This window comes from Sceloporus occidentalis, unplaced genomic scaffold (genome assembly GCF_023333645.1).
Source record: "Sceloporus occidentalis isolate IW3139 unplaced genomic scaffold, rSceOcc1.0.p SCAF_3, whole genome shotgun sequence".
In the NCBI taxonomy this organism is placed as follows: Eukaryota; Metazoa; Chordata; class Lepidosauria; order Squamata; family Phrynosomatidae; genus Sceloporus; species Sceloporus occidentalis.
Genome location: NW_028316983.1, coordinates 243,480,661 through 243,506,510, shown reverse-complemented (window position 1 = coordinate 243,506,510; position 25,850 = coordinate 243,480,661). Strand labels below are relative to the sequence as shown.

The window sequence follows — 25,850 nt, the reverse complement described above, 5'->3', positions numbered from 1 at the left end:
ACAGACAGTTCCCTGCCCACAGGCTTACAATCTAAAAGACACGACACAAAAGGAGAAGGGAATGGTGAGGGAGGGAGGGAATCAGGTCCAGCATTCTTCTCTCCCTCTGAGGCCTGGACCAAGGCAGATGGACCGGAGGGAGGGCTCTTCTTCTTCAGGCTAGCCCCTGATGGTACTGGGCCAGCCTTCTCTCTCCCTCAGAGGCCGAACAATGAATTTTATGTAAAGCATAAAACGTTTCAGGAAAAGGCGACCAAAATAATCAGAGTTGGAGCATCTTTCCTAAGAAGAAATTGTAAAAAAGAATAATTGTTCTTCTCCTTTTTTAAGTTTATTTTAAAAAAATCTAAGGCCTAGGAAGAAACACATAATTGAAAACAATTTTTAAAAATATGTGTTGCATGGCACAACTGGCTGGAGATTAATTTGTTTCCTCCTTCTCATAATGCTAAAAATTTGGGCCACCCAGTGAGCCTCATTGCCCTAAATCAATTTCCAGATGAAATAAAATATTGGTCCAAGTGATGCAGAATTAATTTAGTCCATTTGTCACAATAAAGACAAAGTGAAATTTCTTGGCAGTGTGCAAGCTTTTTAGGTTATTGTAACTTAAGTATTCTGAATGGTAGAAAAAGTAGCTTGTGGGAAAGGAGAAGGATGGAGATCTCAAACATTTGGCCACATGTGGTAGCCATGTCCTTTGCAACTAAATTCAGTCCCAAAATCAGGAGTGCAAATGGGATGATACTGTTTGATGCACTTGTATCTGATGAGACGTAGCAATAAATACAGGGATGAGAGGCAATGGTGAGCCTCCTTTCTGAAGGTGCAAATAGACTTTGCTTTGTTGTTGTTCAAATAACATGGCTCTCTTTAGTTTAATATTCTCAAGAAGTAGTGGTAGTGGTTTATGGAAAACAGATTAGGAGCTTTTGGTCTTTCCCAGCAGTACTGTTCTTAAGATCTTAAGACTTGGTGCAAGTGTTTTGCAAAGCAGAATTTATTACCCCCACCACCACCACCACCACCTCTTTGGGTCTTCCTGTAACAATTGTTTGCCACTGCTATCAACTCAAAAACAAAAGCCAGATGCAGGAGGACAGGTGTCTGTGCAAGAAAGGAAGTGTCTGATCCCCTCCCCCCAAACAGTCTTGAGAAATTTGCAAAGAATATGCAAGTCTTTCAGAGTAACCTCGGTGCCTGCATCCTGATTCTTGCAGATGGGCAGACCTATATAATATGAGTTAGAGTATAAATAGATTGCAGCCATTGATTGTAGCTCAGTTCCATCCTAAGGGAATACCAAAATCCCACTTCTCACAGAATCACAAAAACCATGTTATCTAACCAACCTCCTGCTAGGCAGAAATTTACAATTGCAGCACTCCTGAGAGAGAGCCTTCACTCTGTGTTTGAAGACCTCCAAAGTGCAAGAGTCTGTCCTTGAAAGCAGTCTGTTCCAGTGCTCAACAACTTTTACTATCAAGATGTTCTTCCTGATGTTTAGGTGATCATTTCATGTTACTTGATGTTTTAGTCCCTAGAGCAGCAGAAAACAACTTTGTTCTACATAATATCCCATCAGATATGTAAAGATGACTATCATATCACTACTCAGTCTTCTCTCAGCTCCTTAAGTTGTTCCTCATAAAGCTTGGTTTCCTTTTACCATCTTGGCCACCTTCTCTGAGCATGTTCCAACTTGTCAATATCCTTCTCATCCAGCTTGGTTGCTGATCTGCTCCTACCCCATAACCATCCATACCAAGAGAAGAATGGTCTATCACATACTGGCAGCCCTCCTTATCCACACATTCTGCATCCACAGATTCCAGCACACACAACTTGAAAATATTTCAAAAAAGCAAATTCCAAAAGCCAGATCTTGATTTTGACATTTCATATAAGGGGCACAATTTTACTGTGCCATTGTATTCAATGGAACTTGAGCATCCATGGATTTTGGTATCCCCATGGGGTCCTGGAACTAAATCCCAGAGGATGCCATGGCTTATCGGTTCCCAAAGCAAAATAAAAGAAAAGTAAAAGATATTTCCAGCTGTTTGTCACAGAGGAGGAAGAAAATCAGTAACTTGATGTACAATTCTTTACATTTATTACAGTACCTTACATTGATGTACAGTACCTTACAGTACTAGCATGGTGTAGTGGTCTGAGGCACAAACACACACACACCTAAAATAAGATTGTTCCAATTGTCTTGGAATTTGTATATTTTTAGAATATTTTGAAGCCATGGCTGCTGAAGCCATGAATATGGGGGGCTGACTGTATGCAATGTTAAATACCAAAATATGGTGGGGAGGTTGATATACCACCCCAATCCTGTCTTGCATTCTTTTGTCCCTGTTTTGTGTAAGCGAATGATGGCAACCTTAAGTCCATGCCACCCTTAGAGTATCCTTGGGACAAAGAGGAAATTAATCCTAGACCTTGTGCAGTTGTCCTCTTCTACTTCGGTGCTTTCCCCATTGCTGCTTCTTGAAACATAATCTGCATCTTACAGACTCTCACTTGCCTTGAGCAGAAAGCGTACACCAGCAGCAACCAGTGCAAAACCTTTTTTAAAAAACAAAATTGTGGGCTTGTCTTTGGATGCTGTTTTTTTGTTTTTTTGTTTGTTTGTTTGCTTTTAAACCAAAATGAGGAAGAAGGGGGGAAGTGGCCAGTAAACATCCCCCCTCTCTCCCTTCCCCTCCCTGCTTCCTTCAGCTACCCTGTTTCAGTTTACTTATGTGCTTATGTTCTATTTTGAGTCCCTGGCTGCCTGGTGCTAAGCAGCCTGTGACCCTGCCGAAGGTAAGCTTGCAAAACAAGAGCCCCATCAGGCAGATCAGGCCAGTAGCTTCGCCAGCAGCCTCTTTTGAGGGGAGTGAAAGGCAGGAGCTACCGGAAAGCTGGCTACAAGGGGTACTCTGCCAATCTGGGGGTCTCTTTTTTCAAGGGAAAGGTAAGCTGCGTGTAGAAAACGGCTCCACGGCCCCAGATTTTTTCTTCTTTCAGGTTGCAAATGATTTGTCAGTGATTTCTTCCAAGCCTTTGCCCTTCACCCTTGGGATTATTTCCTTGCTATGTGTTTGGTAGCAGCAAGATATCAATGCAGAGAAAGTAGTTGCCTTTTAGAAGCCCCTTACTCATTCACATCCTGCCCTTATCTTACCGTAACTCTAACCCCTGAACACCCCAAGTCAGCTACGGCAGAGGTATAACACATTCAGAGCTACAAGGCTGTAGATGATTCATCTGCTCTTAGACAACTTCCTCTCTTGAAAGACTGCAAACCAGGGTTTCGTAAAAACTAGACCAGGAAAGGTGTTGTTGCAGGGGTGCCTGGTTTTAAGAGGTGAATCTTTTGGCCCCAGCTGAGCTCTAGGGTGGAGCCTTCCCATAGCTCAGTAAGAAAATAGATGGTTTTAGATGAGACAGTTCCCATGTTCAATCTTTGGCATCTGCTACAGGAGCAGATTGTAGCTTCCATGTCAGTGGGGTTATGAATCCACTTCAGGTTTTGTTCTGAACATCAAAGGGGATATCCAGACTACCGAGCCCTGTTCTCTCAAATAAGTTTATCATGATAGGGAGCAGGGATCAATTTTTATCTGCCAGATCCCCCATGGGCTGCATCCCCCTAAAGCATACTGAAGTACGTCCGTTTTCCTCTGCAGTCCCTTTCAAAAGGCAGGGTCACTTCTTGTCACTATTTTGAGAGGGACTGCAGAAGAAATCAGAGATAGTTGGGGATAGTAAAGGGTTCTGGTTGCTTATGGGGGTGGGATGAGGTGTTGTCATGTAGTCTAGATTTTTCTGAATGGTTTGGAACCAGAATGTGTCCAAAAATCCATGCCATTTAAAAAGAAAAACAGTGGACGGTTGGGAGGCTTTAAGAAACTGTTGGGGATGAGCTTTAGAAACCATGAAAGTAAAGCCTGGGGGCACATCTATCATAAAGGCTGCACTTTGGCTATCTATATAACATCATTAAATTCTTACTGTAAAAGTTTTAAAACGTTTTTATCTTGTGGGCCGCCTTGGGTCCCTTTCTGGGAGAAAGGTGACATAAAAATAAATAAATAACCTTGGACAGCTCTCTTAAGGTTTGGCCTGCTGCTGTTCACTGATCTCCAAACAGGACTATGAAAACCCCCTGCCTAAAACCCTGGAGAACTCCAGCCAGCCAGTGAAGAAGACAGCGCTGAGCTGGCAGGATCAGATCAAGGCTTGACATAAGGCAGCATAATAGCATGACCTGCATTTCAAGTACTTATCCAACTTTGAACTTATTTTACTTGTTGGAAAGAGTTTTTAAAAATCTGCCTTATTAATAATACTTGCTGGAAAGACTTCAGATCGGCATTTCTCCCATGCTGTTGGCCATGGTGTGCACACCTTTCCCGTTTTTGCCCAGTTGTGGAAACTTAAAAGCTATATATACATAGTGCTGCTGGCATCAATCCCAGACAGTTTCCGATTTGGGCAGGGCAGGGGGTGTTGGTCCGTGGAATTCTTGGTGCAGAAGTTTTGGGATTGGAGAATAGGAGGAAATTGTTAAGTGACGAGGACTGGGCACACCCAACCCTTTTGTGTAGGAAGGAAGTAAAAAGCTGCTGTTTGCCTCCAACTGGTGCTCAGTGTGGTTGCAAGTTTTGGTGTTTTCACTGGAACGGGAAGAGCACACTCGCATGCAAGAACCTGCATGCTGTGCCGTTGCATTCAGACTGTCTTTTCTTAGCACTTCATAGGAGCCCCTCTTCTGTTTTCAAAGGAAGAGGCAAAGAGCTGGAGGGAGGGAATGCCTCTCCGAAAATGGGAGAAGCACCTCCGTGCAAAGCGAAGGTGACACCGGAAAGCTTAGTAGTCTGTCAGCAACCGTATACTATTTGGAGTCCGTGCATGGAGGGGAAAAGGAGAGGCTCTTTTGGGTTTGTGGCAAGGCGTTCCGTTTAATTTGGAAACTGAACGTGCCTTTGCTTGTCTTCCTCCTGCTTTGGAGAAATTCTGCCCTGGAAAAAAGGTACAGTACAGGTGGTCTTTTTTTCTATTCTGGTCCAACTTATCTGAGACATGGTATTTCCGAATATGAGCTTGCCTGAGTATTACGATCCTTAGAGAAGGCCTTTCTCTTGGTCCCACCAGCATTGCAGGCTCATTTGGAGGGGACTGGATTGGATGGCCCTTATGGTCTCTTCCATTTATGATTATATGATTCTACTTTGGTAGAATCTACCTTCTCTGTTCTCTTTCTATCGGCAGGTATAGACTTTATTTACCCAGGCTTTTGACTATTAACTGGCTATTGCAGTAGCTATTTTAATTGGGGTGTGTTATATTTTTATTAGCATTACTATGTTGAAATAACCTTTTAAACCAGGTGTGCTCAAGATTTGGTCCTCAAGATGGTTTATACCTCAACTTCCTGCACTTCCAGCCTGTATGGTGAGTGTATAGCAATTCTGTGAGATGAACTTCCAGACATCTGAGACCATGTTGTTGTTGTTAATTGCTTTGATTTATAGAGACCCTATGAATAAGAGGCCTCACGGTCTCTGTTTTCAACAGCCTTGCTCAGGTCTTGTAAACTCAAGGTGGTGGCTTCCTTACATTGATCCACCTGTAGTGTGGTCTTCCTCATTTCCTACTGCCTTCCATCTTACCCAGCATTATTGTGTTTACTTATGAGTCATGTCATTTGGATATGTCCAAATTATAATAATCTCATTTTGTCTTCTAGGGAGGAATGACTTGTAAGGCTTCATTTGCTCTAGGACCTGTTTATTTGTTTTTTTTAGCAGTCTGTGGCATTTGTAGAATTCTCCTCCAACAACACATTTCAAATGCATTAATTCTCTTTCTGTCATCTTTCTTCAGTCCACCTTTCACAACCAGACATCAAAACTGGATATAATATAGCATGGACAATTCCCCTTGGTATTCAATGATGTATATTTACAGTATTTTTAAAGCATTAGTTTAAACAGTTTAGCCCTTTTAAAACTGTTTTAAACCAGTGTTTTAGATATGTTTATTTAATTTTTAAAAAAATATTGTTTTAATTATATTTGGTTATAGTCCTATGTTGTATGCCACCTTGGGCCTCATATAGGGAGAAACTAAATTATAGTCAACTCCCTGTATCCATAGATTCTGCATCCATGGATTCAACTAATCACTGTTTGAAAATATTTGCACACAAAAATATACATTCCAAAAAGCAAACCTCAATTTTGCCATTTTATATAAGGGACACCATTTGACTGTGTCATTGTATATGATGGGACTTGAGCGTCCACAGATTTTGATATCCCCATGGGGTCCTGGACCAAAACCCCAGTGGGCACCAAGGGCCTACTGTAAATTAAATTAAATCATATCAGGCACGTATGCCATCCTGTCATTTTCAGACATGACAAGACTATGTCTATGAATTCCCTTATTGCTTGGCTGTGTTGTACCTGAAATACCTTAAGCTTTTTAGAGGGATTTTTTCAGCCCTTGGGAAAATCACTGATTCTACCTCATCCTTCCCTTGTGTTACAAACCTCCAAAAAGGTGCGTTTAATTCCTAAATTTGTCTCACCAACATGCATAACTGCACCCAAAAAGGAACATTAAAAGCAAATTTACTTTTATTTTCAAGCACTGAGCTGGAAAACATAGCGGAAAACTTGGCTCTGGGTCAGTTTCGGAAACAGTGGGCAAAGGACAGGAAGTTTCATACATCACACCCATTCCCATTCTCAACTGTAAGTTTCTACTATGAGGCACCTTCCTTTGTTTGCAGAACCTTCTACAGATGTCATGTTGTCATCTCTCCAAAAGCCAAAAATAAATTTCTAAACCTTCTGGAAACAGACAGGGGCAGTGGGCTCAATACTTAATTGCGTGTGTTTGTATGTGTCTTCAAGTTGCCTGTTGACTTATGACAACCCCATGAATTTCATAGGGTTTTCTTGGGCAAGGAATACTCACAGGTGGTTTTACTGGTTCCTTCCTCTGGAATAGAGCCTACAGCAACTACTTGTTGCTGGAGGTCTCCCATTCAAGCACTAACCCAGGCTGACGCTGCTTAGCTTCCAAGATCAGACAGGAGTCTCTGGAGCAGAGTGTAATTTCTACCTGCCTGGCTCTTTCCCAGTGGTTCAAACCACATCATATCTTCAATCTCCCAAAAACCTGTCTAGTCCTGCTTTGTATTACACCCTTTCTTCCTTGGCATAGATGGGTAATTCTGAGTATCTCATGGTGGAATTGAGGCTAAATATAAAAGTGGCTTAGTGGTTTGAGTGTTGCACTGTGATTCTGGAGACCAGGCTTCAAATCCCCGCTCAACCATGAAACCCACTGTGTGACCTTGGGCAAGTCACACTCTCTCATAAGAAGGCAATGGCAAAGCTCCTCTTACCAAGAAAACCCCATTATAGGTTTGCCATAAGTCAGAAACAACTTGAAGGCACACACCACCAACAATAAACACTTATTTTAAGCATTTTTAAAAATATATATTTAAAAAATGAAATTATGTTGGTGTTGCCAGTGTTTCAAGAATGAGATTAAGTTCAAAGCAGTATGGATGAGCTTTTGGGCTCCCATTTTCAAAGGCTTTCCTATGGATACTGTTAATCTATTGTGAAGTTAGGGACGGTGTAAGTGGCAACTTCAGTCTACCCTTGCTCACCCTGGATTTCAGAGCAACTGGGATGCACTAACAACTATGTGCTCAGGATGTCAGTAGAACTAATGCAGTTTGACACCACTATCATGGCTCCAATTGTAGTTTTGTGAGGCACCAGCACTCTTTGGCAGAGAAGACTAAAGACCTTGTAAAACTCCAAATCCCAGGAACTGTTTTGATTGCATCTTCCTCCATGGCAGAATGGGGTTGGATTTGATGTCTACTGTGATCTCTTGCAACTCTTATGATTCTGTGAATTAATAACGCTATGACTCCGCATTAACTGTCACGACAACATTGTAGTCCTGCAGTTTGTTGTTTGAGAGGGCACTAGATCTCTCTGGCTAAGGATTTTTCCCAACACTCCTTAAACTGCAAGTCCTAGGATTGCATACGATGGAACTATGGCAGCTAAAGTGGAATTGTAGCACTATACTTGTGTAGCACGAAAGGGCAGTTGTTTTCAGAGAGATAACTTTTCATCACCACTTTATCTCCACACTAACTATATCTCTGTTTGCAAGTATACTTATTGCTTTCTTACAAGATATACACAACACAAACAAACACTGAAACTATGAAACAGTTAAATGTGGTATTTAAAGTGCAAGCTGTCATATGTACAGGCGGTTATGTTATAACAAATGTGCATGGATGTTTGAGAAGCCGATCTTCCACAAACACAACTCACTTCAAGAACACAAAGTGGCTGTTGTTGTTGTTGTGTGTCTTCAAGTTGATTCCAATCTATGGCAACCCTAAGGTGAAATCTGTCAAGAGGTTTTCTTGGTAAGATTTGTTCAGAGGTGGTTTACCTTTGCCTCTGAGGCTGAAATTCAGTATGACTTGCACAGGGTCCCCCCAAGGGGCTTCCCTGGTTGAGTGATGATTGAAACCCTGGTCTTGCAGAGTCCTAGTCCATCACTCAGAACACTACACCATGCTACTCCTTTATGGTTCCACTCAAGGATATCGTTCTTCCCTGCAAGCGATCTGCTCAGTAAGGTTCCTAAGCATTTACAGTGTGTGTCTGTCTTCCAGATTTACCACAACAGCTAAAGAAAGTGTGAGGCTGGCTAAGGGATTCTGTGAGTTGTAATCTGAAAAAGGTAACATCTCTGAACATAGAGGAGCCTGGAAATGGGAAAGCATGTCCAGAGAAGGGTAACTAAAATGGTGAAGGGTCTGGAAACCATGCTCTTTGAGGAGCGACTTAGGGAGCTGGGTATATTTAGCCTGGAGAAGAGAGGGATAAGAGGTGATGTGATAGTCCTGTTTAAATATTTGAAAGGATGCCTTACTGAAGATGGAGCCAGCTTGTTTTCTGCTGCTCCAGAGAACAGGACCTGGAGCAGTGGGTTCAAACCACAGGAAAAAAGATTCCACCTCAACTTTAGGAAGAACTTGCTTGACAATAAGATGTGTCCAGCAGTGGAACACACTCCCTTGAAGAGTGGTAGAGTCTCCTTCTTTGGAAGTTTTTAAACAGAGACTGGATAGCCATCTGTCGGTAGTACTTTGATTATGTATTCTTGCATGGCAGCAGGTTGGACTGGATGACCTTTGAGGTATCTTCCAACTCTATGATTCTTTGAAATGTTCTGGTGTTCCAGCTTATTGCTGTCAAGCATTTCAGAGGTGTAATGGGTGGCGGCATGCCCCAAACTACGCATCTTGGCACAGGCCATTTGTACTGCTTTCCATAGCCAGCCCTATGTCAATCAAAACCCACTCCACTTATAGGCTGTCCCAATTGCTCTCTGTGAGGGAAACCTTGAGCAGATACGATGGGCGATGTAGCAGGGTTTCCCTCCTCTTTGAGTCTGAGCATCAAAGACAAATTGATTTATGCACATTCAAGCCCCCCCCCCCCCCCTGGCCCAGGCAGAGCACCCAGTCATCTGAGGTCACCAAACCATGCTGTTCTTCCACATCAGTGGTTCACACATTCAGCTGCAGGCCCAACAAGGAGTTGTCCAATAACTGAATTTCATGCAAAAGCCTAGTTGGCTAGTGCAGAATAAATTTGAACTTGAATAACTGAATTATGAATGATGAATGTATCTGTACAAACCAGCCTCGAATGGAAGTTTCTTGCAGATTTATCAATCAGTCAATTGTTTTATTGCGGTCATTGACCATATTGAATGACCATATTCCAAAATTCATATGCATACATAAATTACATACATGCTATGAACATTAGTAAAATATATGCACCTACGAACATTAGTAAAATATAAATATAGATGTCAATATAAGTCATATAGAATATAAAATATAAACATGAAATATAAATGCGTACACTTATAATAAAAGCCCTAGCCATTTACTGAAACCTTGGCCTGTTACAGACAGCCAAAATAAAGCTGCTTCGAGTCACTTTGGAGGTATGGTGTTTCAATGATGCATGCATCCTAAGAGTCCAGAAGCCACACCAAAGCCACGCTCCAGTCTGGAGCGTGGCCTTGGTGCGACTTCTGGACTCTTAGGACGCATACATCATTGAAACACCATACCTTCACTGTGACTCGAAGCAGTTTTATTTTGGCTGTCTGTAACAGGCCCTTATTTTTACAGATTTTAACTGCAGCAGCACAGAATTTTGCTATCTTGGTCCACATCCCTGTAGATTGCCCTGAAATCAATAAGAGAGTATAAAAAGCCTCTGAACATCCAGGGAATGCCTTTATATGTGGTTCAGTAAGAGTTTCCTGGATTCCAAGATAAAAGAGACAGTGCAGAAGAACATGAGTTCTTGTCTTGCAGATTTAAGGTTTAGTATAATTGGGCACTTCCATACCACAATTTTAAAAAACTGGTGATGAACAAGAGGAGGTGACAAATGAAAGAATATGCTGAAGCCAGCATGATATTGTGGTTTGAGTGTTGGATTGGGGCTTTGGAAGACTAGGGTTCAAATCTCATCTCAGGCATGAAAACCTACTGGATGATCTTGGCCAAGTTACACTCTCTCAGCCTAAGAGGAAGGCACTGTTAAACCTCTTCTGAAGAAATATTGCCAAGAAAAGTCTTTGTCATGGTTGCTTTAAGTGAGTCAACTTAAAGACATACCACAGCAGCAACAGCGATGCTTTCTCCAGAATATATTTTGAGAGAATACAGCAGAACAAGGTTTCAAGAAGACTCTTTCCTAGTTGTATGAAGCCTGAAAAAAGCAACAACAAAAAAGCCTTTCTTCTCTTGTTAAGCAGGGAAGGCAATTTAGAGGAAGGCTGTCTCAATGAAAGCATATACAGTACTGTATTTTCTGGCGTATAAGACTACTTTTTAACCCAGGAAAATCTTCTCAAAAATCAGGGGTCGTCTTATACGCTGACTGTTGTCTTATAGGGCAGGTGCTGAAACTTCCAAGCTAGACTGGGAGAATCTGCGGTCGCCGCATATGGTGGGGGGAGTTCAAAAACAGCCGCGGCTGCATCTCCACCGTATGCGGCAACTGTATGAAAGCAGCATGGGCACCGCTGTACAAGTACAGTAGAAGAAAATCCATTCACTAGAATTCGTGGAAAGAAATTACTTAACGTGGTCCTGATGACGAGGTGAGGGGGTGTCTCACCGGGAAGGTGTAAGTGAAGGGCGGAACAAGCTGCAGGTGTCCAGGATGCCCAGGGTATGGAAAAAGAGCCACGTTTGCGCTACCGCTCTGATAGTCTTGGAGACAGGGAGGGCTGGGCAGGCAGGGAGAGCTGACCAATCCAAGCAGGCTTTGTATACAACAAGTTTTCTTGCTAAGTACCTGCATGTCATAAGCATTTGAATTAAAATTACCATATAGAAATCAAATCTGATATTTTTTTAATTTTTATTTGGCGTGCGTTGGAAGAGGGGTAGTCTTATACGGTGAGTATATCCCAAACTGTGTATTTTAACTAGAAAAGTTGGGGGTCGTCTTATATACCCAGTCGTCTTATACGCTGGAAAATATGGTAATCTGTGCCAGTGGAACAGGGCCAAGAGAAGCGACCTGTGACTGAGTCCCTTTTCTCAAAGGTAAATCCCACAGAGTTTGAGCAAGTTGCTTCCAAGAAGGTATGTAAAAGGTTGAGAGCTTTGTCTTCCTCCTGATTTACCACAACTTGCACGCATGGTGCCTTCAGCACCAATTAGTATTGGATTTGATGAACTGGAAACCTGAAACTGATGAATATGGTACTGTATATGTAAAAATAGTGCTGATGAGTTGTCAGCTTTTAGGGTATACATTTGATGCTCTTACAGCTGTGGTCCAGATTGGCTTGCTATCTCACTAACCTATGTTACTGATAAAATGCCTCTCCAAGTCTACATCCTAACCCACCCCCCCCCCCCCAAAAAAAAAATTATGTGGTGCTGGAGACCCTGCTATTCCTGAGATTTAGAAAGCAGGTCTTTGGAACATTAGAGCCAACATGTTAATGTTAAAACTGTTGAAAGATAGTATATAAATTAAATTACATCACTCAGTTTGAAATAATATCATTTAAAATTACTAAAGATGGCTAGAAAAGAATTAAAGGAACTATTTCATTTACTTTTTATGTATTTAATAGCCCCATCTTTCTTTCAACATGGGAGAAAAGTTAAAACAAGATAGCACTGAAAACCTGATGATAAAGTTTGTTAAAACATGATTAAATTCTCTCATGCTAGAATATCATTTAGAAAGTATAATTTTATTTTAAACAACAATTTAAAAACAAGAAATAATCACCTTTTTGGAAGGAAACTTACACCTTAATTGGGATTTAAATAGTTAAAGTAGCACAATTGTAATTACTGAAAATGCTTTTTAAAAAAAAAACATGGGAGTAACAAATGATTGTCTAAGGTTTATGAGCAGCTGCTGCCATTCATAGCAGACTGTTTTGAGCAAGAATTCAAAGACATAGCCATAGCCACAGTAGTCTGGAATATCAGTATGCAAAGGGATTTTGTAAACTAACTTTGTGAAAGAAGTTGTAGCATAAGCTTTGAGCGTAGGTATCGAGTTAGGTAAGCAAAGTGGTTTGATCTACTGTAAGGTCACGTCTGGTGTTTCTGTCAAGGCCCAGCTACAATCCTTATTGCATTCACATTTCCTAATTACAGAGCTGTGGAATAAAATCCAACTTGCTGGGACATGCAGGCTTTTGAAATGGATGCTGAATCCATTACTGAGTTCTTTATGTTCTTGGATCATTCACTGTGATCCCTTTGTTACATCTTCTGTCTCTTTCCAAAATCATGTCCAGCCTTAGCTAGAGGGTGGCTTTCCTTTCCCTGGCCCATGTTGTGACTTTGTGTGAGCGATTCCTAAACTCTGGCCTTCCAGGTCTTTTGGACTTCAGCTCCCAGGATCCCAGGCCACTAGCCAATATAACTGAGCCTTCTGGGACCTGAAGTCCAAAACACCTGGCAAACCAGAATTTTGGAATCACTGGTCTATTGTCATATACAGTGGTAGCCATGTTGGCCATATAGCAAAGTACAGTAACAGCCAAAATCCACAAAACAGTGATGCCTGAATGATACCTTTATTGGCCAACCAAAATGGACAAAATACACATTGCAGGCTTTCAAAGCTCCACTGGCTTTTTCACCAGTCAAAGATGTTAAAAATCATACAGGAGAAGAAGAAGAAAATAACTACAGCCCGAAAAACCCACAAAAAACTTTTAAAAATAGTTAAGACAGTGTTAGTCCCAAGCTTGCATTTTGTCAAGATGTTGCTATTCTCAGTTCAGATATTGCTGGAGAGACATTCATATAGACCAGCCTGCTTATGAAAAGGAAATGAGTCAGGTAGGATGAAGAAGATAGAAAGTGGTGCACGCCATTTAAGGTGGTGGGGTCAACCCCTTTGGGTCCTACTTCTGGGTTAAGTAAAAGGGGAAGATGTCCCTTGCACATTGCACACATAACTATCTGGAAGGCGGTATGTCCATCTTGTATTTAGGGCTTTAATGCTGCAAGTGAGTTCTAGCATTGACAGTTAACCAGTGTCTCTAGAGCAGAAAAGACTGTTTTCCTCCAGGTATTTCCCACTTCTAACAGCACTAGCCAGTATGGTCAACAGCAGTACTTAGGAAGTTACTTTTTTAAGAAGAAAAGACTAATTCTTGTTTGTACTTTTAAACCAGGAGTGGACAACTCTGGTAAGCTAGGGGGGCAGATTAGCTCTGTAGGAGATCTTGAAGGGGCTGCATCCTCCTCCCCCCCCCCCCCCACACACACACACATACACACACTGCCCAAAAAAATACATTTATTTTGTTTCCAGTGCCTTGAAGGGGTGGTGGGACATTTTTACCCTGTTGTTGGGACTGCCTGGTCCATTTTAAGCCCAGGAGAGAGAAGTGACCAGAGTATTGTATGTGATTATCTCATCTCAATGGCTAAACTTTCAGGGATGGGGTATAACTGCCGTACCTTTAGTTTCACTCACTTACTCTGCAGTACTTAGGAATTATATTTCAAGCTGAGAAAAATCCAATTTAGTACAAACAGTTGAACATATTTTGCTGAGGCAGTGATGTGTGTCTGTGGGCACAGGCAACTTGCCATATTGTGTCTTGACTGCTTGTATTTGTGATCAACTGAGAATTAAGTAATAAAAAAAAAACAGAAAGAAGCTTAACAGTATATTCTTTTATTAGCCTGCTCTTTTGAACACTCTGATTAGTCTTCTTAGGAAAATATAAGTTCGCATCCTGTGTTTAGCTTACCTAACATGATTGATTGCAGTTCGTTGTTGCTGTGTGCTTTCAAGTCATTTCTTGGCAAGGTTTGTTCAGGTCAGGTTTGATCAAGGGAAGTAATAGTTCCACTCTATTCTGCTCTGGTCAGGCCCCACCTGGAATATTGTGTCCAGTTCTGGGCAGCACAATTTAAAAAGGATGTTGAAAAACTGGAGCATGTCTAAAGGAGGGCAACTAAAATGATGAAGGGTCTGGAAACCACACCCTATGAGGAACGACTTAGGGAGCTGGGGATGTATAGCCTGGAGAAGAAAAGATTAAGAGGTTATATGATAGCCCTGTTTAAATACTTGAAGGGATGTCACATTGAGGAGGGAGGTTTTCTGCTGCTCCAGAGACTAGGACCTGGAGCAATGGATACAAGCTCCAGGAAAAGAGATTCCACCTCAACATTAGGAGGAACTTCCTGACAGTAAGGGCTGTTCAACAGTGGAACAAACTCCCTCGGAGTGTAGTGGAGTCTCCTTCCTTAGAAGTCTTTAAACAGAGGCTTGATGGACATCTGTCGGGGATGCTTTGATTTAGATTTCCTGCATGGCAGGGGGTTGAACTGGATGGCCCTTGCGGTCTCTTCCAACTCTATGATTCCCCTCAGGCTGAGAGAATGTGATTTGCCCAAATACAGCAGCCCAAAAGAAGCAAAGATAGATAGGGAGCACCCAGTAAAATCTGCAGAAGAAACTGGAGACACATTTCAAGATGCTCAGTTGGTGGATATGTAATTGATTTTGGAAAATGAAACATTTTCCAGCTTGTACTTGTTCAGGGGGTAATCTAACTTCAGAAAACTGGTCAAGAAATGTGCTTAGCTTTAGAAATTCTGAAGTTAGATTCTAAATGGCCCCTGAAAAAGGCCTTGAAAATACAGTGGGCCCTTGATATATGTTGGTGTCTGGCCTCGTCGTTACCAAAATCCATGGATGCTTAAGTCCCATTAAATACAGTGGCATAGTAGAAAGGTGCCCCTTATATAAAATGGCAAAATCAAGGTTAGCATTTTGAAATGTATATATTTAAAAATATATATTTTCAAGCCATAGATGGTTGATTCTGTGGATAAAAAAAAAATCTGTGGATATGGAGGGCTGACTGTATTTATGGGCCAAAACACATTAGACCAGTGGTTCCCAACCTGTGGGTCAGGTCCCCTTTGGGGGTCGAACAGCCCTTTCACAGGAGTCACCTAAGACCATTGGAAAACACATATTTGCATGCAGCAATGAAAATAATTTTATGCTTGGGGGTCATCATGACATGAGGAACTGTATTAAAGGGTCGCACATTAGAAAGGTTAAGAACCACTGTATTAGACTGTTCCACTATTTAAATGCCCGTCAGTTGTGCACCTTGAGACATGTCTCCCCTTTCTTCAGCACAACAGCCTAGATGACTATGGATGAACAAACGCATGTTTTCCACTTTTCATCTCCCCCCACACACACACTATTTATCATCAAACAATTTTTTTTTAAAGTAGATTTCTGGCTACGTTTTTGCAGACCTCAAATGTGCCAGCCCCACAATTCTGGGACTGAGAATTGGCTGCTGTGCACTCCATAGCTGCCCACCTGGACCTAGATTTTTCCATTTACAAAATATCCCCCCCCCCCCCCCATTTTATTTCTGCAGATTGTCTCGTATGCTGATCAGCTGTGGATTTATGGAGGGGCCTGGCCGCACTTTTAAGCACTGCCACGCACAACATCCGGCCCGTTGAAGACAGCACGCCTCTGCCCTGTGCAGAGCTGGCACCCTCAGCCCGTGGGGTTAACCATTCAGATCTCCTGTGCATGGCTCTTACAGCTACAGGACGACTTCTGCTGGCTGCCGCCCCAGCCTGAGCTGCGCCGGGCTCCCCTCTCTCCCCCGAAATATTTTACATATCCAGATGGGGTAACGTGACAGTGCAAGATCAACGCCGGCAGGTCAACTGAATGCAGAGGCCTTTCTGAAGAGGAGAGAGCTAAAGAAGGGAAGCCGAACGACAACGCTGAAGAACGACTACTCTAAATTGCACACACCGAAGAAATTGACACTACGGCAGATATATATACATTTTTTTCCCTTTAAAGTATTGGCGGATATTCCCCCCCCCCCCCCCCTTTTATAAGTGTTATTCATCAGTCAAGCACAGGATTTCCTTTATTCTAATTGGATGGTTTAGAGAATCCAGCATACATTCTCCCAAAAGTTGGAGATATTTGCACAAATTTGTGTCAATTGGGTGGGACAAGAGGGGGGGGGAAGATAGTGCTTTGCCAAACTTTAGGGTAACTTTTGTTTTCCTTTTGTCCTGCAATACTCCCCACCACCACCTTTTAGGAGGTGTTCTTTGTTTTTGTTCGTTTTCTTCACCCCTCCCGTCCATCTTATTTTTTCCACCACCACAACCACCACCATGGCCCGCATGAACAGACCCGCCCCCGTAGAGGTCTGCTACAAGAATATGAGATTCCTGATCACCCACAACCCTACCAATGCCACACTGAATACCTTCATTGAGGTAAGTCAGGCTGTACAATTTTGGAAGTAATGGCTGCAATAACACAATGTTATTTATGGTAAATCAAATGGGTTCATAAAAATTAAGTTTAAAAAAACCCTAGGGATTCTTAGGGATTTTGCCTTGAATTTAGCAGTTCTTCCAGACCATTCTGCTAAATGAAATAGGGCACAAAATTTCAGCATCCATCCTTGTTCCAGACAATTTTGTCAGCCCAGGCACGTGGGAATTCCTGTACCCATTTCTGTCTGCATGTCATGGAAGCACTTCTGATCAAGAGATGGAATGAGGGAGCAGCAGTTCAGAGAGTCTTGATGTTTTAATTCATATAATAAATAAATAATAACAATTTTATTTATATTTTTCCGCCTCTCCCAGATGGATCGAGGTGGGATTACAATAGTCATATTGGAAGGAGGGGGGAATCACCATTTAGTGGTATTTCCCTTTTGTTCTCTCACTGATACACTTTTGTCTGAAGGTATATTTTCACATGGATAGATTTCTATTGGGTTGTGTGGTGTAAGTAGAGGTAGGAACCAGCTCTGAGAGAGGTGCTGCTCTGGTTAGTCCCAACTAGAATAGAGCCACTGAAATGGGGAAGTTACATAAGTGTTTACTTACTACATTCCCAGTGATTGAATAGAGTTGCTCTGGTTGGGATCTGCAATTAGATTCAGTCCTGAGCATCTCCCACTTTTCCCGAATTCCAGATTGGATTGCATCACCTGGAGCAGAACCATCAATCTGTACTAGACCTACTGCAGCCTGTCGACATACCCTGTTAGATCACTCTGGGACTCAACCCATCTGCTGTGAGACTTCAACCCTTGTGTCACTGAGTCTGACAGCACTGGTAGACCAATGGTCTCTTTTGGCATAAGGCAGCTTTGTCTAGTCAACAGGAGAACATCTCACTCCCCTTTGAGATCAGAGACATAGCCCTATTAATCTGAATATCAGTATGCAAAGGGATCTTGTAGCATCTTTGGGAGCTAGCTGAGAAAAAGATGTTATAGACATTACCTGTGCCTTGGCTGTATGCTTGCATTAACAATCTGTCTACACTACTTCTTTGGCGTAGCACAACCTAAGTGTAGCACCCAACCAATGCACGCCAAGAAAAAGTAGGTGCCATTGATGGAAGCAATAAGAAGTTTCAGGATAACACAGCAAATTTTGAACAGAATAATTTTTTAAAAAAAAGTTTGGTGTAGGTATTAGGATATCGTCAAAAGCATAGTCATTTTAAGGGCCGTTGTTGGCTCTGAGTTTCTAAAGTAGAGTAGAGAAACCTATTTGCTAATGCAGCCTGTGAATCTCACTTCTGTGGCCTCTGAAACCTCTTGGTCGCTTCTGTTCGTTGTTAATTACTATCAAATAACATGTGGAATCTCTATAAATAGGAGCCCCCAGTCATCAGCTATCCTGCTCAGGCTTGCAGATTCGGGGCCATGGCTTCCTTGCTTTATCTGTCCAAAATCCATTCCAAATGTGGCTCACAGCTCCATGAATGAGCTGAAAATGACTACCATAAGTGACACAATGTCACTTGTGGTGTGCCCAGACACAACTGTGCAGATCAGAGGGGATGGAAATTGGTCATTACACACACACACACACACACAAAATTGTCCACCACCAATCTAAAGACTCTCTGAAAGTCTGCCATCCTGGATAAATCTCAAGGACAAATTCCTAATTCTCTGTTCCAAAGAGCTTACAGTCAAAGTAAGAAGCAGAAGAGTGTCCATTGGATCTCTCACTGGTCTCTGGCCAGTATGTAATGTTTATGAAGAGAACTATACAGAAAGAGGGCAATCTATCAATAGTCAGACACAGTACAATGCAGCTTCTTCTGTTCTCATATAGCAGGCCCTCTTAAGCTATCTGATTTTGGGGACTGTGCAGGTTATTTCCCCTGTATCCCAGGGAACACGACTGTTTGTGCCCATTGGCTACAACTGTTTCTTTCTTGGAAACTTGATGTGGACCAGCAAACCAACAGCTTGCAGACCAGCAGTGGTCTACAGACAACCATTTTGAGTAGCACAGTCCTACAGCACCCACAAGTTGGAGAGTGAATTATTTATTTATTTATATTATGGCTTTCTCCCGATATAGGGACTAAAGGTGGCTAACAACAAATTTAAAACAGTATGATGAGCCCTTGTTATCCATTGGAGTTTGCTTTGTGAACACTGCTGTGGATACCAAAATCTGTGGATGCTCAAGTACCATTAAATACAATGGCATAGTAAAATGCTGTCTCTGATATAAAATGGCAAAATCAAAGTTTGCTATTTGGAATTTATACCTTTTTTGAATATGTTAAAGCTGTGGATGTTTGAACCCGTGGAGAAAAAAATCTAAAGATACAGTGGGCCGACTACAAGTTAAAAGAAACTCAAAAGCATTAAAATGGAGATAATGTTTAAAAAACAATTCAACAATTTAAAAAGTTAAAACTAGTGCACATTAAAAATATTAAAATGTAATAAAAATGATATACATCTGACCTGAAAAGGAAGGAAGGGAATGTGTTCTTGACCGGTCCTCAGGGAATGTTTCATCTTCAACTAAAATGTTATCTAATAATAAAAGGAATTGTAGTGTAATGCACCTGGTGGGCACCGGCTGAGCAAAAACTAGCATCCTTCATTGAGACAATGCTCCATTCCCACAATGTCTGATCTTTTGTGTACCTTTTCTGGCCCTCGCCCTAACATGGGCCTCCATCTCAGGTTCCCTTTTCAAGATCCTATTGAAGCAAAACCTGGCAGGGCTTCCTCCACCGCCGCCCATGCCCCCAGAGAAAATGAGCATGCACATGTTCTAGGGATGGTGCTGAGTCTCAAACGTCATTTGGGGAGACAGCAGTGAGATTTTGGATCGCTGAGCCTGCTCAGGCAGGTCTAGGTAATGCTGAGCACCTCCAAAAAAACAACTCTGCACTTCGTCTAAGCAGTGTCTCTTACCCTGGATTTAGGCAAAGTCATTTTTCATAATGCACCTTTCTTCCATCCCTTCTTTATAATTTCTTCCTCTTTCCCTCTGCCTTCCTCGCCCATTGAGAGCTTCCGAACTTGGACTTGACAATTCTTGCCCTCTTTAATACCTGGGCCCTGGGCCAGCATGCTGTTTTTAGATGTACATCTCTTCTCTGTACCTTCACCCTCTCCATGGCTGCCCCAGCCAAACTGGCTCTGTTGTCCACAGATGTTGTTCTGGTTACGTGGGCAACTAGATGAACTGTTGCATACCTACAAGGATTAAAAATAAATGTCCTTGTTTACTCTTGAGAGTGGAGCAGCAAAAGAAATCCAGTCTTATCTGGCTAGGGTAAAATTTCTGTAAAGAAGCACTCTGGGCAGGGGCTACAGAATCTGAAAATACTCACGTTAGTTTGCTTTTTGATTTCTGAGGACATAGCCTCCTTCATATCTTAATCAAAGTGTCACCTCTGTTTGGTCTTTTTCAGTGTTTGTTTGGTTAGTTGTGTGCACATATATGCATACAGTAATTTTAAAACAAAAGTTAAAGTAAAATCTTAACAAAAAAATTTTTTTAAGGAATTCAAGAAACAAACAGCTTCATTTATATACCGCTTCATACTGAACTAGCAGTGTCAGAACAATTCTGTTAGCACATTTGGTGGTGGTGGTGATGATGATGATGATGGATTATACAGTTGGCTCTCCATATTGATAGATTCTTTATCCACGGATTAAAGTATTCAGGGATAGTAAATATATTAAAAAGAAAATATAAATTTCAAATAGCAAAACTTGATTTTGCCATTTTATATAAGGGACAGCATTTTTCTTTGTTCTATTCAATGAGAGTTGAGCATCCATTGATTTTGGTACCGAAGGGGGGTCCTGGAACCAAACCCCAGCAGATACGAAGGGCCTACTGTATTTATATCCCATCTCTTCCCCAGTTTTGGACTGAAAGCAAGTTAACAAAATAACAGAAAAGATCACCACTTTCAAACACCCTTTTGACACATGATTTAAGAATCAGACATAGCTAAATAAACATGTTGCTGCCTTCTAGCAGAAAGAGGATAGAAAGGAAGCCAACTGGACTTCCCATGGAAGACCATTCCAAAGCCTGAGCGCACTAAAAAGATCTTTCCCATGTCCTCACCACACATGATGGTGGGACCAAGAGAAAATTCTCCTTCCAAGATCTTAAAACGCATACTGGTCCATATAGGGAGATATGGTCTTTGAGATAATCTGGACCCAATGTGTGTAGGGCTGTAAAGATCATAACCAGCACTTTCAATTTGTCTTAGAAATGGACCTGTAGTCATTGAAGTTGTTTCAGTGCATCTTCATTTCCAGTTTTCAAGCATTTTAATTCAGACATGTCTGAGCAAAGCTCATCTATCTAGGGCATTCAGATGGTAAATTACCATGACCTTCTCTGTGTTATAATTACAGTATCCTTGTATAAACATCCCTGAAACATAAAAAGTGAGCCAAAGACTTTGAAGGGTGGATGATGTGTTATATACAAACGGTGCCAGACTGAAGAAGAGAGCAAAGGAACACAGAGCTAGAGTTTTCATTATGGCTAGAGATTTGGGATAAATGCTACCATCAGTTCTGTACAGGGATGGGCAAAGTGCTATTTTTGTAAGGTCAATTTTGCACATTCTCATCCTAGACTGTCTCTTTTCTGTCTAAAAAAGGGACCAACTTCTTTGCCCAGAAGAATTCAGTCACAGTTACTGAAGAAAGTCAAGGAAAAAGTGCAAAGACAGGTTTACAGTTGAACATTAAGAAAACAAAAATAATGACCACAGGTGATTCACATAAATTTAAAGCAGACAACGAAAACATTGAAATAGTTTAGGATTTCCCATATCCTGGCCCAGTCATTAAAAAGACTGCAATCAAGAAATCAGAAGAGAACTAGGACTTGGAAGGGTGGCTATGAAGGAACTAGACAACATCTTGATATACCATCGAGTACTTGCAAACTCAGGACTGTGGCTTCCTTTACCAGGTCTGTCCATCTGGAACATGGTCTTCCTCTTTTCCTATTGCCTTCTAATTTGCAAAGCATTTTTTTTCCTAGTGAGTCATGTCTTTTTATGATAGGTCCAAAATACAACAGTCTCAGTTTAGTCATCTAGAACCTTGCTCTAGGACCCATTTATTCATCTTTTTGGCAGCCCAGGATATCCACAGAACTCTTCTCCAGCACCACATCTCAGATGAGGTGATTCTCTTCCTATCAGCTTTCATAATATAATAATAATAATAAAATTTTTATTTGTATACCGCTTTTCCGTCTGATCAAAGCAGTTCACATTATACTGGTTATGTGAGATATGTCACAATACAATATAGTACAATACAAAGCAGTACAATAATCGAGCAATACAGTATATCAACAGTTACATCAGCAATATTACACAATTCAATAAACGTCTCATAGCATATACAAATCAATTTAAAAACTATCGGTTGTGGTTGGATATCCGGATCTTAATTAGGGTATTCTATCTCTAAAGAGAATTAAGGGGGTATGCTATCTGAAAAAGATGCGTTTTCAAAGCCTTCTTGAAAGCTTCCAGTGTGGAACATAGCCGGATCTTTTTAGGGAGAGCATTCCAATGAGCAGGAGCTGTCGCCGTGTAGGCTCTCTGATAAGTTTTTACTAATTTTACCCTGGGGTATTCAAGTAAATATGTCCCTGATGTTCTGAGGGTGCAGGGGGGGGATTATGTAGGGAGAAGGGCTCCCTCAAGTAACTCGGGCCCAAGCCATGTAGGGCTTTAAAGGTAACGACCAACACTTTGTATTGCTCCCGGAAGCTAATATGCAGCCAGTGGAGAGATTTTAATATAGGTGTTATATGGTCCAATCTTTGGGTACCCGTGACCAATCTGGCTGCAGCGTTCTGAACTAACTGAAGCTTCCGAACCTGGTACAAAGGTAGCCCCATGTAGAGCGCATTACAGAAATCCAAACGAGAGGTTACCAGTGCATGTACTACGGTTTCAAGGTCCTTTCGATCCAGACAGGGGCGCAGTTGGCATATCAGCCGAAGCTGGTACCAGGCACTCCTGACCATCGCATCTACTTGATATGATAATTGTAGAGATGAGTTCAGGAGTACTCCCAAACTGCGAACTTTATCCTTTAGGGGATAACCATACATACAATTGTAAATACAGTGGCATGAACAATCCTGACTTTGATGTTCAATGATACACTATTGTGTTCGCGATGTATTAGGTGACCAGTGAAAAAGGCACAAAAGCATACATGCCTTCATGATAATGAGGATCTCCCTAACGATACAGCAAAGAAGAAGCTTGGGCTGCATCTGCCCTGCGGAAATAATTAACTACTGTGGCTCGATGCTGTGGAATTTTGGAAATTGTCATTTTGTTAGATATTTAGCCTTCTCTGTCATAAAGCTTTGGTGCCACAACACAGTACAGTTCCCAAAATTCCATGGCATTGAGCCCTGGCACTTGATGTCAAACTGGATTATTTCTGCAGTGCAGATAAGGCCTTGATCTTTTAAGTCATGTTTTCTGCCTATTTTATATGAGTTGCTGAGGAATGCCAGGTGAAGGGCACAGTTGCTCTCATTTACTGCTAACGGACTTCCCAAAAGCAATTGGTTGAACCTTATAGGAATAGAGCATTAGACTAGATAGATCTTTGGTCTTATCCAGTACAGTGCTTACATTTTTATTAGGTTTTCAAGGGCATGGGTGAGAAACTAGATCTCAGATGGTTCCTCTCCTCCAGTGTGTGGCATTGTGACTATCAGTAGCTATCCAAGAAAGGTATTTCACTTCTACCTCCTAACAGTCATTTTTCACTAGAGACTGAATAATTAGAACCCTGGACCCTCTGTGCACACACAGCAAGCCCCCTTGCCACAAGGATGTGACCTTCATCATTGAGAAGATCTCTCTCTCTTTCTCTCTCTCTCTCTCTCTCTCTCTCTCTCTCTCTCTTTGTATACATATATATATATATATATATATATATACACACACACATCCATTTCGGACTCCCCTGCGTAAAGCAAATACCGCCTATGCTCAAGTCCCATTTAAATGAATGGGGCTTGTGCACGCAGCAGCGGTTGCCCTGTTAGTCCCTATGGGATGTGCTGCCCCTTCTCCCCAAGCATGACGCGGGCACACTGTGTATGTGTGTATCTTTAGATTGTTTTTTAATGTTTTTAAATCAGGTGTTTAATATGTGTTTAGGATGCTTACAGAGTTTTTATTGTTTAAAATTGTTGTTGATCTAAGTTATTTTTTTAAAAAAATTAAATGTTGAGTTTGATGTTTACTATATTGCTGCTCAAAGATCCTATGCAGGGTGGCATGCAAGTATTGCAAATAAAATTGTTGTGGGTTTGTGGTAAATCAATAAAATTGTTTCAATTAATTGATTAATAATGATATTTATATAAGTTAAATTTATCTCTTTAAAACAAATACATGAGTAAATATAAAGTAAACAACCATTATTATTCAAAAGAGTATCGCTGCTATTTTTACTTCCTGGCAGAATGCAAGTGGACTAAATTGTCTCCCTTTTTCCTTGCACAGGATCTGAAGAAATATGGTGCAACAACAGTAGTGAGAGTGTGTGAAGTAACGTATGACAAGACTCCACTGGAGAAGGATGGCATTACCGTCATGGTAAACAATTTAGGCTTGCTGTCTTGGTTGGCATTGCAGTTGCTAAAATCTAGCTTGTTTGTTGTAGCCCTTATTGGCATTTGCTAGAGTGGTTCCTTGGTGGTGGAGCGAACCAGATAGCACCCTTGTCCCTTCTCATTCTATTCAACAGCACTTTGATACCCCTGAAACTGCCATGGCACCATCTTACAGAATCCTGGGGTTTATAGTTCATTGAGCAAAAGGATCTTGTAGTACCTTTGAGACTAACTGAATGAAAAACATTGTAGCATACACTTTCATAGACTTGGTCTGCTTCCTCAGATGCTTCCGTAGACCAAGTCTACAAAAGATTATGCTACATCTTTTCCCTCTGTTACAGAGATGCTACAAAACTCCTATGCATATTGATATTCCAGAATAACATAGCTATGTTTCTGCATAGTTCAATAAGGAACTTTGAACTTGCAAAATGCTAGTGCATTGTGCGGTAGTTCGCAGACTTTGGTTCTATGGTTATTTTGGACTTTAGCTTATAGAACCCCTCCAGTTTGTCCAACAGTCAGGAATTTTGGGAGCTGAAATCCAACACGCCTGAAAGACCAAAGTTTGGTAACCACTGCTCTTGTTCCTTATCAAAGTACAAATCCCAAGTTTTCATAGAATGTGGGCATGGCACTTAAAGTGGTATCAGAATATTGTAATGGTGAGTTGTGAAAGTGAGCAGAGACTGTTGGAGTCATAAATGAATTTACAGAGAGGAGTTTCCCAATTTATGTTGCCAGTGTGTTTGAAGTCACCGTGAGCTTCCTGCCATGCTAAAAGTGAGACATTTGTTATTTGATGCTTCTGTGGTTACACAGAGTGATCTAAATTCCTACTCTATCATGTATTTTTAAAAGCAAAGGACTGGAGAAACTCTTGACCCATCTAATGATCTCACAGTTAAAATTTTTCCCAGAGGATGTCATCTGTGTTATTCTGTTGCAGCAAAAACAAACTTGTGGCACCTTAACAGATTATGGAGCAAGCTTGTTTTCTGCTTCTTCAGAGACTAGAATAGAATATGAACCACCAGCCATTAACCACATATTACAAGAAAAGAGATTCTGCCTAAACATTTGGAAAAACATATTTAATGTAAAGACTGTTCAACGATGGAATGGACTACTTTGGAAAATGGTGAACTCTCCATCTTTGGAGGTATTTAAACAGAGGCTGGATGGACATCGTTCAGGTTTGCTT

General features: G+C 41.4%; 1 protein-coding gene and 1 long non-coding RNA gene across 7 annotated transcripts in view; one reads left to right on the top strand and one right to left on the bottom strand.

Moving 5' to 3' along the window:
* Positions 1–25,850, top strand: part of LOC149317703 (protein tyrosine phosphatase type IVA 3-like) — a 111,771-nt gene that overhangs the window by 68,120 nt on the left and 17,801 nt on the right. For 4 of the 6 annotated variants that reach the window (XM_089518051.1, XM_089518049.1, XM_089518050.1 and 1 more), the window contains 2 exons: positions 16,060–16,933; positions 24,534–24,626. In XM_089518051.1, the coding sequence (XP_089374177.1) occupies positions 16,829–16,933; positions 24,534–24,626 (198 nt within the window). In that variant the 5' untranslated portion in view covers positions 16,060–16,828. Of the gene's footprint in view, positions 1–2,834; positions 2,972–11,430; positions 11,555–16,059; positions 16,934–24,533; positions 24,627–25,850 lie in introns of those variants that run through there. The other 2 variants (XM_089518053.1, XM_089518054.1) reach the window with 2 other exon arrangements.
* LOC149317704 (uncharacterized) lies at positions 189–20,114 on the bottom strand. Its single transcript, XR_016280657.1, has 3 exons — positions 19,912–20,114; positions 19,453–19,524; positions 189–282 (listed from the first exon to the last, which is right to left on the bottom strand). It is a non-coding gene; the product is annotated as an uncharacterized LOC149317704 (long non-coding RNA).